Here is a 13,548-nt window from a genome sequence, read left to right on the forward strand (position 1 = left end):
AACTTCTTCAAAATAGCCACCCTTTGTCTATATTCTCTAAGGTCATGAGGGGAATAAAAAATTTTTTTTTTTTATAATTTGTATTTGTGGACACCATTTTTTTGTCTAGAAAACTAATTCCAAACGTTTAAGCAGAAGCCTTTAGATCAAAGAGTTTACATATAATTTAATTTGAGTGTATCCACATTGTGCAAATACAAAATGAAACAAAAGATTAAGAAAATATATATAATTAGGATTAGGATATATATAATAAATAAAGTAGGGCTGTCAAAAGATTAATCGCGATTAATCGCATCCAAAATAAAAGTTTGTGTTTACATAATATATGTGTGTGTACTGTGTATAATTATTTTGTATATATAAATACACACACATGCATGTATATATTTAAGAAATATTTGCATACATATACTGTATATATATTTATATAGTTTATATTATATATATAATATAAACTATATAAATATATATACAGTATATATTATATATAAATATAATTTTTTTTATATATAAATAACACATTTTTCTTAAATATATACATGCATGTGTGTGTATTTATATATACAAATTTAATTATACACAGTACACACACATATATTATTAAAAACAAACTTTTATTTTGGATGCGATTAATCGCGATTAATCTTTTGACAGCCCTAAAATTAAGTCAATATTTATAAAAAATATATATATTTATGAGGGTAAATTTCCATTGTCACACTCTTTATGGAATATAAATATAAAATATGTTTTAATATGTAACAATAAAAATTGGTTGTTTATTGCATCCTCTGAGAATTAAGAATCAAGAAAGCATTACATGACATAAAGTAAATACTTATACAAAAATATATATTTATGAGGGTAAATTTACATTGTCACACTCTTTATATGGAATATAAATATATCAAATGTTTTAATATGTATCAATTAAAATGGGTTGTTTATTGCATCCTCAGAGTTAAAGAATTAAGAATCAAGAAAGCATTACATGACATACTCAATATAAGATACATTTTTTTTTTAGAAATAATTCCTACTCATTTCTTTTCTGTATTCATATGTTGTAAAAAAAAAAAAAAAACGTATGAATTTTCTTTCTATACACTATATAGACCAAACTTAGGACTATAAATAAACTGAGAAAGCATCAGACAGTTTAACAAGCTGCATTATGCCCATCATGTGATATTATAGTAGTATCATTACAACTTTAAATATCATTTATAACACGTTTATGCACACACTAGATTATTAAATTAGATTGTGTGTTACATGCTCAGTATGCGAGTGTTATTTTAGCATGCAGTGTTAGCTATCACATGCATGCTTTGATTTAATGAGTGTTCAAATGTTGTCAAGTGTTATTATTGTTGATGAGTTTGCCTGTGATAACGTGGCCCTATTTTTTATTTTTTTAGAGGAGGTCTGTGAGCCTGCGTACAGAAAACAGGAAGTAGAAACCTTGTCACCAAGCGATCATCGCTCTGACAACCCGTCCAGTCCCCACAGGACTAACCATTTCCTGGTGTGTGTTTTCTCTTAATGTCCACATAAAGGGATGTGACTCTGGCCAGTGTTTGATTTCAGAGTTTCTCTGCAACACTTTGTTCAAACACAAGGAAATGCACCATGTTGTTGTTTTTTCTTCTTCTTTCTTTCTCAGTTATTGTGCAAATGCAGATTTGCTTGTGATGTAATTGTTCTGAAAGGACTTCTCTGACCGTGACCCCTGACCCTCAAGCCTTTATATTGTGTTCTCATCGTTAACCGCCTGTAAGCACTGACAAACCCTAATAGCTGAGTTTGCAGTGCTTTGCTAGTTATCCACAGTTCACTCGAAGGGTTAAGTTGTGAGAAATGTGCGAAAAAGATGTAGTTCTCTCTCTTCACAGTTTGATATCATTTTTCATCGCTATCTGTCCATAGTGAGAATGTTTCTCTAATTGAATCCAGTGTGATAATTCTTCTCAATTGTTTTAATCGCACACACGTTTATAACCCACAGGGGGCAGTAGAGCATAACACTTTCATTCGCTCGACCAGATCTCTAACCAGCGTAGCACAGGCACCGAGAATTGAGTTCTCTCTTATGAAAGGAGGTGTCACTTTTCTTAGATGACTGTTACTGAAAGATATAGACATAACAGTTTGAAATGGCAACTTTCTCCTTTTCCTGAACTTAATCTTGGGTAGATAATGGCCTCCATTCAAAATCTATAGTGAGCCTAACCTGTAAATGCAACAAAGTATGTTATTCTGTAGCAAATTCACTCAAAGGTGCCATAATTAAGGGAGTTGGTCGTTTTTTTTGTGAAATTGAACGGACTTTTTAATGGACTTTTAAAAGTATTTTCCGCTGGGTGAATCATACGAACCCCTTTAGATTCAGACATGATTTTCACAACAATTAAGCACATTTTCACACCAGTTCTCATTACCGTAATGCAAAAATATTTTATTTTATTTATTGTTACAAATTCGTTGTGCTGCCTTTTATTTGTGCTTGTTTAAAAAAAAAAATATATATATATATATATATATATATATATATATATATATATATATATGTGCAATAAAGTAAAATATTAATGGAAACGGAAAGTGCAAGAAAATCAGAAGAAAAATGCATTATAATAATGAGAATTTGAGCATGTTGGAGAGAGTGTGTGATGAAACTGTAATGAAATTAATGTCACAATAGAAAAGTCTTAATGATCTTAAAAATATTATTTCTATTATTATTATTATTTTTATTCATCCAGCTGAGCTCTATAGTTTTCAGTACAGCTTGTTCATGCATTTAGAGAAAAAAATGTGAAATATGTTTGTGATATTTTTGATTGTGCAAATACTGTACACACTCTAGCCATATTTTATCTCTTCTCTTTGTTTTTGTGCAGATAAACGAACCCACAGAGTATTCTGGGATGCTTCCCCATCCAATATCTGCTCCCGGCGAAATGAAGAGGTAGATGAATCATATCACTTTACAAAATATTAAAATTTTAATGAAGGATTTTGCACTTCAGTCCCTTAGGCACCCAGTCTAAAAGGTTCAAACTTGAACTAAAACAACTGATTAACAACTCTGTTAAGTTTGTTTATTGGTATTATCAGGTCAGTATTGTTCTTGCAGAATATATCTTGTCTAATATCTGAATAACATTCAAACTGATCCAAAAACAACACCCCTGATACACAGTGCTCATGAAATACTAATGCCGTTCAGTTGATGTGGCTTCAGTTATGAACAAGGGGAGGTGAACATGTCTGTATATTCTTAAATGTCATGTTGAATGACATTCAGAAGTGGGGCGGTTATACTTTATGGGTTAAGGCTTGTTTGAGTTCACTTAAAGTTAAGTCATATGTCTTATGCTTATGTCACCAAAAGTGAAAAGTGTGTCCCAGATACTTAAAATATGGTGGTAAAATGCCCCCGTTATGAAAGTTTTAATACGTTTAATGTGGTCTCCAACATTGCAGTCATGTAGAAAATGCACTGAATTGCTCACAATATGCACATTATACACATAATGCACACATTATAAATCTAATGTTTCTTGTCTTGGATGCTGATTGGTCAATACAGTGTTCCAGCTTTACACCACATAGAAACGTATAGAAACCAACAGTTAACTTTAAATTACATGTCAGGACCATAGACTGTAAAAAAATAGGTCAGGACTTGATATTCTAGCAGAAAGATGGCACTTGATGCTAAATAAAATGACTTTTTAGTGATAAATTATTACATTTTATGAGGAACTGCTATGTTGAAAGCAATAAGGCACTCAAAGCTTTTATATTGTATGCATTTTTTATATAGTTAGTTATTGAAGTTATTTACTTAGCTAGTTACTGAGTTTGGTTATTTACTTAGTTTTGTTGTTTATTTACTTAGTTTGGTTATTTAGTTAGTTTGGTTATTTAGTTAGTTTGGTTGTTTATTTACTTAGTTTGGTTGTTTATTTACTTAGTTTGGTTGGTTACTTAGTTTGTTTGTTTATTTACTTAGTTTGGTTATTTAGTTAGTTTAGTTATTTACTTAGTTTGGTTATTTACTTAGTTTAGTTATTTACTTAGTTTGGTTGTTTATTTACTTAGTTTGGTTATTTACTTAGTTTAGTTATTTACTTAGTTTGGTTATTTACTTAGTTTGGTTATTTACATAGTTTGTTTATTTACTTAGTTTAGTTATTTACATAGTTTGTTTATTTACTTAGTTTGGTTATTTACTTAGTTTGGTTATTTACATAGTTTGTTTATTTACTTAGTTTAGTTATTTACATAGTTTGTTTATTTACTTAGTTTAGTTATTTACATAGTTTGTTTATTTACTTAGTTTGGTTATTTACTTAGTTTAGTTATTTACATAGTTGAGTTAGGTTATTTACTTAGTTTGGTTATTTACTTAGTTTGCTTATTTGCTTAATTAGTTATTTACTTTAGTTAGTTATTTAATTTAGTTATTTACATAGTTTGGATGTGTACTTAGTTTGGTTATTTATTTATTTACATTAGTTTGCTTATATAATTAGTTTAGCTATTAACTTAGCTAGTTACTTAGTTCAGTTATTTACTTAGTCCAGTTATTTACTTAGTTTAGTTATTTACTTAGTTTAGTTATTTACATAGTTGAGTTTGGTTATTTAGTTAGTTTGGTTATTTAGTTAGTTTGTTTATTTACTTAGTCCAGTTATTTACTTAGTTTAGTTATGTACTTAATATAAATATATAACTAAGTTTTATGCCATTCATATTTTAATATATTTAAATGAAGTAAAACGGTTTCCAAAAAGTTCCTTTTAAAGTGTGAGAAAATAGATATTCTGGATAAAGTTATTTGTTTTTCTAATCTTAACACTGGTTTTGTTTTTTTATTAGCATTATTATTTTGAAGGAGCCCAGCCAGACATTTGACTTTTCTCTTTCTCTTTCGATTAGTGCGAATTTTCTGGACACTTGGCAGGAAATCCAGGGGACTTTCCAGAGGATTCAGACTCTAACCAGAAGGCAGAAAGATCACCTGAAGAGAATACACAAAGGAAATGACACCACTAATGGTAAAATAATGTTTTAGAACCTAATTTGAAATTTCTGGACTAATATCCTTTATTAAATTATAGCTGTTATACCACCTAACCCAAGTGCGTTTCTTCCCATTCTAATTAAATTAGGTCAAATGAAAACGGTGGAGTTACATTTACTTTAGAAATGTCACAACAAATTAGTAATTACATAGCTAGTAGTGTAATGCTAGTAATTACATTGCTTGTTCTTTCACGCAATTAAAAGCAGAAATACTCCACGCAAAGCCATGGTGTAAGGGCTTTTTGCTCCGATGACCTCTGACCTCCATGCAGATGAGCGTGTTGAATTATCACTTTGATAAATGTTGTTTTGAAGCAGCACACTGTTACACAATTACTTGTCCTCTGTGAAATCTCTTGGAAAACAATACGCCAGTGAGATGTATTTTTGGACGTGGTTGCATGACGGAAAGCATGCAGAAAGGACGGTGTGTTTTTGCCCCATGGAACGTCCATACGTATATTAAACGCAATTAGGAGTGTTTGCTAAGGCAAGCGTTACTAATAGCTGATACTATTGCTCATACTCATGGTTAGGGCTTCTGGAAAACCATACTGTAAATATATCAGTAAAAAAAACATTTAAGGACCAAATAGCTACATCTTGGCAACCGTTTTTAAAACCAGAATTATGCAACACCAAAGTCTTATTTGGTCACATCACAGACCAGAACAGTAGAGATAACAGTACATTTATTGGCATCACTGTGGATATGTTGCCATGTTAATTGTTGAGGGATTATGGAAATAACTTTTGAGGTCAAATAAACATTCTACTCAACTAGATCCTATTTAAAAATTAATATATGCTTTTATTTCAAGATTATATAGTTCACCCAGAATTGAAATGTTATTATGATTTATTCACCCTAGTGTTCTTGACCTTTGCATTTTATTTGAAGTCAAATGAGATGTTATGCTGAATGTGTGAGCTGCTGTTTTCTATTCAGTGATAGTGGGTGATTTACAAATTCAAGGTCCGTCTTTGAATATATTGCTAGATTTTATGTCTTCTGAAACCATATGATTTTTTCCTCTTTATTAGCTCTCAAATTTAACTTGCGGTTGTGCACGTTTAAAATGAATGCATTCCCATGCGAGAGTTAATTCTGTTTGTAGTCCAATCCAATCCAACTTTATTTGTTAAGCACTTTAAAACAACCAAAGTTAACCAAAGTGCTGTACAGGAAAATAAATAAGAAATCATAAAAAAAACAAAAAAAAAACAACAAACATAACAGCTCATATGAGGCGCAAAATTACATATAAAATACAATAAAATGAAACGACATAAACATGAGTACAAATAATAGCCACGCAATAAAAGCAATCCAAATTGCTAAAATAAAGTAAATAAAGTCGACATCTTACTAGGTGCCAAAGGCCACAGAGAAAAGATGGGTTTTAAGACGGGTTTTAAAAAGAGTCAATGATGCTTTTGAATTGAACACAAATGTGAGAGTTCAGCATGTCAGAGTTCATTAACTTTGGGTCTGTTCCTCACATAAAACCATCATATGAATATAGTGCATAAATCATATAATATACTGTTTTGATACTTGAAATGTGCCCTTTTTGGGGCTTTACAGTATAAATCTGCACTTTTTGTTTAATGAAAAGAGCAGCTCAAACATTCGTGTTCGTTTCACTGAAGAACGGAAAACAAAATTTCAAAATAGTAGTCATAAATAATAATAATACTTTTTCTCACAATGATCTCAGACTTGCTGCCTTTTTAAATAAAATGCCTCCATCGGTTTACGAGGAGGTTGAAAGCCATGCTTTGATGATCGTGATTTCATAATATGTCACATTACTATCTCCACGTGCCTTCTCAGTGTGATCACAGGCTTTGATCAGGACGCATTGGAGGTGAATTTGGAGCTCTGAGTCTGTAGTTGATTTTAATTGCTCTTGCAGTGGCAGCGGCTGACGCAGTTGTTATGGTAGAGCAATTCTCACTGCATTGTTTGGTGCTAAAATTGACAGAGTACCTCATTAATAGTCAGCGTTGCATGGTGTACATATCACTGCTGTGCTTTCTCTGCATCTGCATACTAATGCACTCGTATCTATATGAGCGAGAGAGAGATTGACGAGAGAAAAATGCTCGATTCAGAGCTGTTCCTTGATGCTAAAGCACAATCAGTTTAATGTAATTACACGAGGCTTGTCCGTTTCCATTTGTGTTGCTCTTAATGCTTGATTAATAGATGTTAATAGATGTTTATTTTGTTCTTTTAGCAAACACTTCTATGCAAAGTGAGCTTAAATTCAAAAATCATTTTTAATTGTAATTTGGACCAAAAACTTCTTTCTGATGCTGGAAATACATAACACATGTACCACAAGTACTGATTATTTCACAAGACTCTTTCAAAGATTTGATGCCACTCTCCTGGAAAACTTCTTCCTCTCAATACATTTACATAATTGCATTTAGGAAACTATTTTATCCTGAGTGACTTATAAAAATGCACCTATAATAGACATTATGATGTGTAAATGTGGTAAATAGGACCATTGTACATTTGATAATATAAATGCATTAGCTAACATGAACTAACAACGAGCAATATATATTATCTTTTTACAGTGGACCTATTATGCCCTTTTTGATTTTGTTTTTAGGCTCTACTAGAATAGGTTTTCATTCTTGAATATTCGAATGCCAACTATGGGTGCAAGTTCCATCGTTATTAGCGTAGTTCAACGAGTCAGTGTTTCTAGAACCCATCGTTCCAACAAACGTTCACAAACAGCATCGCAAAGTTGTGTGTTTGGAGCGACAGCTCTCGATCTGTGGCTAGAAGCAGAGTTTCTTGTTTGCATGACATGTGGACTCAATAAATCCTTACCTTGAGCAAAATAAGCAAGCTGACATCCAATACAATCTATATGTTTTTATTTTGAATGTATATAAATGTCATTTACGTGTTTTAGTTGGTCAAGAGATTTAAAGCACCGTTTTTGAAGAGTGCGCCTGTGTGAACGTGCTCTAGTGCGTAAGAACGAGTCTATGAATGAATCAGGAAATAAAGCAAAATAACTGAGAAAAATAAGAATTGGCCCTCAGATGTCATGTCCATGTCCATTATAGCAAAAAATCTGGCATTAATTCGATCTCAAACAGATTAATTAAAAGAAGTTATAATTACTCCACCACCTGCGTGACATCATTAACCAACGTGGTTGAATGACAAATTTGCAACAATACGGTTTCAGGAATGTCATGATTCCTGTCTTGTGTTCCCCTTGTTATTTCCTGTTCTGTGCCATGTTTTGTAGTCCTTTGTAGTTTTTCTTGTTTATTAGTCTTCCCAGGTGTTTCTAATTAGCCACGCCCCCTTGTTATCTTGTTTAGCTTGTTTGCCTGTGTATTTAAGCCCTGTGTCTAGTCTCAGTCTTTGTGAGTTCTTGTTATTGTATGTTGGCTGTTTGGTTCCTGTGTCCTGATTCCCTAGTCTGAGTTTGTCTAGTTTTGGGTTTATTTAATAAAGTTTGCTGCACGTGGATCCTGCTTCCTCCTATCATTCAACCACAACGTTACAGAAGAACTCAACGACTAGACACAGGGCTTAAATACACAGGCAAACAAGCTAAACAAGATAACAAGGAGACGTGGCTAATTAGAAACACCTGGGAAGACTAATAAACAAGAAAAACTACAAAGGACTACAAAACATGGCACAGAACAGGAAATAACAAGAGTCCACACAAGACAAGGAGAACACAAGACAGGAATCATGACAAGGAAACAGTCGTGACTAGCTAGTTGATTTCTTCCATGATGCATTGTACTATGGTAGTTAGGAAGCGAGTTACATCGTTGTACGGGAAACGCACCTCTGTTTAGTTCCTGTCTCTATGAAGCCCCGCCTTCTGAAAAGCACACTGTGCTCTGATTGGTCGGCTGGATCAGTGTGTTGTGATTGGTCAAGCGCTTCGAGTGTGTTTGGGAAATGTCCCGCCTCTTAACATAACCACCATTTTCAACACAATACTAACTAACTCAACCAGGCTCCGCCCCTTTATTCAGCGTATGAATTATTTAAATGAGGGATATTTTGACGTGTTCGTTCCCGGAAGAAACTCAAGACTACAATGGAGGCGTTTCAGGGAGTATCAGGAGTTTCAGCAGAGAATAACTCCCGCTGGAGGGACTTTCAGAGCTTTTTCATGCTCAAACTGCAACATTACTCACTAAAGAAAGATGAACATGGAGACAAAAAAATAAAAAAGCATCATAGGACCCCTTAAATAAAAATACAATTGTTCATGTTAGTTTAAAGGGCATTTACTAATGTTAACAGATAGAACATTTTTATTTTAATAATGTTAATGTTATTTTCAACATTTACTAAGAATAATGAACACTATCGAAGTATTGTTCTTTGCTAGTTCACATTAAAGGGTTAGTTCACCCAAAAATGAAAATTATGTCATTAATGACTCACCCTCATGTCGTTCCAAGCCCGTAAGACCTCCGGTCATCTTCGAAACACAGTTTAAGATATTTTAGATTTAGTCCGAGAGCTTTCTGTCCCTCCATTGAAAATGTATGTACGGTATACTGTCCATGTCCAGAAAGGTAATAAAAACATCATCAAAGTAGTCCATGTGACATCAGTGGGTTAGTTAGAATTTTTTGAAGCATCGAAAATACATTTTGGTCCAAAAATAACAAAAACTACGACTTTATTCAGCATTGTATTCTCTTCCGGGTCTGTTGTCAATCCGCGTTCACGACTCTGCAGTGACGCTGCTGACGTGTCATCTGGTGCGCCCGAGCTTCGTTTACAGTCTGAGGGAGACGCACGCTGTATTCAAGCTATTCTACATTGTTTGTATTTTGGTATTGCTATATTTTTTAAAATGGTGCGTAAGTGTGCATGTCGGGCGCACCAGATAACACGTCAGCAGCGTCACTGCGGAGTCATGAACGCGGATTGACAACAGACCCGGAAGAGAATACAATGCTGAATAAAGTCGTAGTTTTTGTTATTTTTGGACCAAAATGTATTTTCCATGCTTCAAAAAATTCTAACTAACCCACTGATGTCACATGGACTACTTTGATGATGTCTTTATTACCTTTCTGGACATGGACAGTATACCGTACATACATTTTCAATGGAGGGACAGAAAGCTCTCGGACTAAATCTAAAATATCTTAAACTGTGTTTCGAAGATGAACGGAGGTCTTGCGGGCTTGGAACGACATGAGGGTGAGTCATTAATGACATAATTTTCATTTTTGGGTGAACTAACCCTTTAACTAATGTTAAAAATGTTAGCATGTTTTTCATGATATGAGCATAACATAAATGTTTTGTTGATTTCCTATCTGATTCCAGTGCAGTTTTCCATGCCCATCCAGTGCACGGACGACACGGCAGAACAAGCCGAGGTGTCGTTTTCCTCACCGCTGAGGTCAGAGGTCGACGAACCCTCGAACTCCGCGTCCCTCGCGTCACGTGGCGCAGTTCCAGTCAACTCCTCTTTTGACCACCTTTCCCTAAGCGGCCTGAGTGTGAAGTTTCCCCCAAACACAGATGACGAGTACGACTTTCTCAACAGTACTCCGGATAAACGGGTGGACCTGCCTCTGCACAGGCTGGACCTGGGAGACCAATTGCACACAATGAGGGAGGAGTCTTGTTCATCATACTCCGCCCCCTCTTCGTCAGCTCACACGTCTGCATCCGCATCTTCTGCCTCACACGAAAATGTACGAGGACCACAACAGGTAAGATGGACATTCACACCCAGGATGCCTTGAAAGTTTGCCGATATTAAAGGAACACACCACCGTTTTTTCATATTAAACTATGTTATTCCCTTAACTAAGACGAGTTGATACATACCTCTCTCGTCTCAGTGCGTGCACTCAATCGCTCTGGCGTGCGGCGACACTTGATAGCACTTATCTTAGCCCAGTTCATTCATTAGGATCCAGACAGAGATGAAGTTAGAAGCGACCAAACACCTCCACGTTTTCCCTATTTAAATACAGTTACAGTTCCTTTAATTAACTGAAAAACGAAGTGTGAAATGTTGGACACTTCATGCACTCGACTGTCGCAGCTTTAATTACGTAGCAGAGGGGGAGGAGCTAACAGACTGATGTTGAATGACAAAATAAGCGGTTACACTTTACAATAAGGTTCATTATTTGACATTAGTTAACTACCTTAATTAACATGAACTAAGAATGAACAATACTTCTTCAGCATTTATTAATCTTAGTTAATAATAATTTCAACATACGTTATTAAAATCAAAGGTTGTATTTGTTAACATTAGTTAATGCACTGTGAACGAACAATGAACATCTGGATTTTTTATTAACTAACGTTAACAAAGATTAATATATGAAGACTTCAGATGCAAAAGCTTCTAAGTGACATCTAAAATTTTCTTCTAAAATTAGTATTTTTTATCAAGCTTGTATATTTAAGTTCAGTAATTTCACTTTAATGACAATTAATAGGTCATTTTCATTGCCATTAAAGTGAAATAAGTGAACATAAACATACAAGCTTGATAAAAATGATCATTCTAGAAGGAAATTTCAGATGGCACTAAGAGGCTTTTGCATCTGAACTCTTCATATATTAATCTATGTTAACGTTAGTTAATAAAAAATCCAGATGTTCATTGTTTGTTCACAGTGCATTAACTAAAGTTAACAAATACAACCTTTGATTTTAATAACGTATGAGTAAATGTTGAAATTAATATTCTGAAGTCTTCATATACTGTAACAAATGTATTGCTCATTGTTAGTTCATGCTAGTAAATACATTAAATATAGTTAACTAATGAACCTTATTGTAAAGTGTTACCAAATAACCTTATAAATTTCGGTTGTGTACGTATTGCATAAGTACATCATGCAATACGACATAAGTATTGTACATTAGTACATAAGTATTGCATAGTGTTGTTTTAAGTACGTAGTGTATAGTGCAACATTAAGGACACATCTTAAGTGATGTGAGAGACATACTTAAGAAAACATCTATAACAGCACTCGTTTTTTAAGATTATTCACAACCCAGTTTAGATTAAATTTGGAAACATTGCATTGTATTTGGCTAATATCACTCAAAAAAGATGATTTTTATGTCATTATAGTGTTCTGTTCCAAAACCTAGTGAGCTGCCTTCATGTATACTGACCACAAAGGGAGAAACCAAACTGCAATGCAGAGAAGTGATTCAATCCAAATCTCTTGATCTAAGAATTTGGTTCATTAGCATAGAAATACACAGAATACACATTCTTTTTATTTAGAATGTATTTCATTCAATAGGTATTGTTTTTTATGACCTTTCTCTCGACTTAGAACCCTTGAAAAGGTTTTTAATCAAGTTAATCCAAATTAAGTTTTTTTCCAAATTCTTAGGAAAAAAATGGATCTAATAATAACTCAAGTATGGTTTTCACTATTAAAATAAGCAAAGAAGCAAACCAGGGTTATTATCATTAACTAAAACTAAAACCATAAAAAAAATGTTCTTCCTTGAAACAAAATAAATGTTAACTGAAATAAAATATTAAAAAGGTAACACTTTATTTTCGATGGTCCACTTTAGACATTCTACTAACTATAAGTGGACCATTGAAATAAAGTGTAACCTAACCTTTTTTTTTTTTGCTTTTTACTTATACTGAACTCATCACAATGCATTTTGGGATTGCCTGCAAAGAATACATGCAATGCTGCCACTAAACAGGATATTGTAGAAGGGATTAGATTCAAAATGTTTTTCATTTTGGTTCTTTCTGAGCAGAAATGCTCATTTTGCATTTCTGGTCTTTCTAAATGGCAGAATGAAATAAAAGAGCGGTAAATAATGTTCTTTTTAAAATGCATGTACAGTCTTTGCACTGCAGTCGGCACTGGACATGTGAAATCTTTCCCTCATAACTGTGCGTGGGAAATTAACAGGATCATGCAACAGGAAGTGGTGTAAATCGGAAAGTTTACTTGGACAAAATTCTTTAGTCATTGGTTTTTAGGGAAAATTCCAGCTTTCCGTTACGTTCTGCAAAAACAATCAAAGAACGATTTGTTTTTAGTTTTTGTTCCTTGAATCATTTCTTATCTTTGTATAAAAAGTAGTATAATATGTCACCAATTATTCTGAGCAGCATTCGTGTCTATGATGCCTTTAAATGCCGCCTAGCTAGCAAGCTCCCTATGCATTAACATAAAGCATAATGTCTTTGCTTTGCATGTGCTAAACGCTTATTCTAAAGCCTGACGTCAAAAACATAATGTAAGCATGAGGTTGTTTTTTTATATTTTGACATCTAATGAATGATACCCATTCTTTTTGATATATTGATATCATGCTACACTTAATCTAAATACATAGGCAGCATTTTAAGGCATCATTTAAGGTGCTCTAAAAGCAAAGAAGACTAAGGTACAGGTAAA

At 33.5% G+C, this 13,548-nt stretch overlaps 1 protein-coding gene across 2 annotated transcripts in view; it reads left to right on the forward strand.

The window, feature by feature from the left end:
- Window positions 1–13,548, forward strand: part of tank (TRAF family member-associated NFKB activator) — a 28,627-nt gene that overhangs the window by 8,365 nt on the left and 6,714 nt on the right. For both annotated transcript variants that reach the window (XM_079881966.1, XM_079881965.1), the window contains exons 4-7: window positions 1,425–1,531; window positions 2,907–2,974; window positions 4,954–5,072; window positions 10,457–10,848. In XM_079881966.1, the coding sequence (XP_079738092.1) occupies window positions 1,425–1,531; window positions 2,907–2,974; window positions 4,954–5,072; window positions 10,457–10,848 (686 nt within the window). The remainder of the gene's footprint in view (window positions 1–1,424; window positions 1,532–2,906; window positions 2,975–4,953; window positions 5,073–10,456; window positions 10,849–13,548) is intronic.

The sequence above is a fragment of the Squalius cephalus genome (assembly GCF_949319135.1).
Source record: "Squalius cephalus genome assembly, chromosome: 9".
Lineage (NCBI taxonomy): Eukaryota > Metazoa > Chordata > Actinopteri > Cypriniformes > Leuciscidae > Squalius > Squalius cephalus.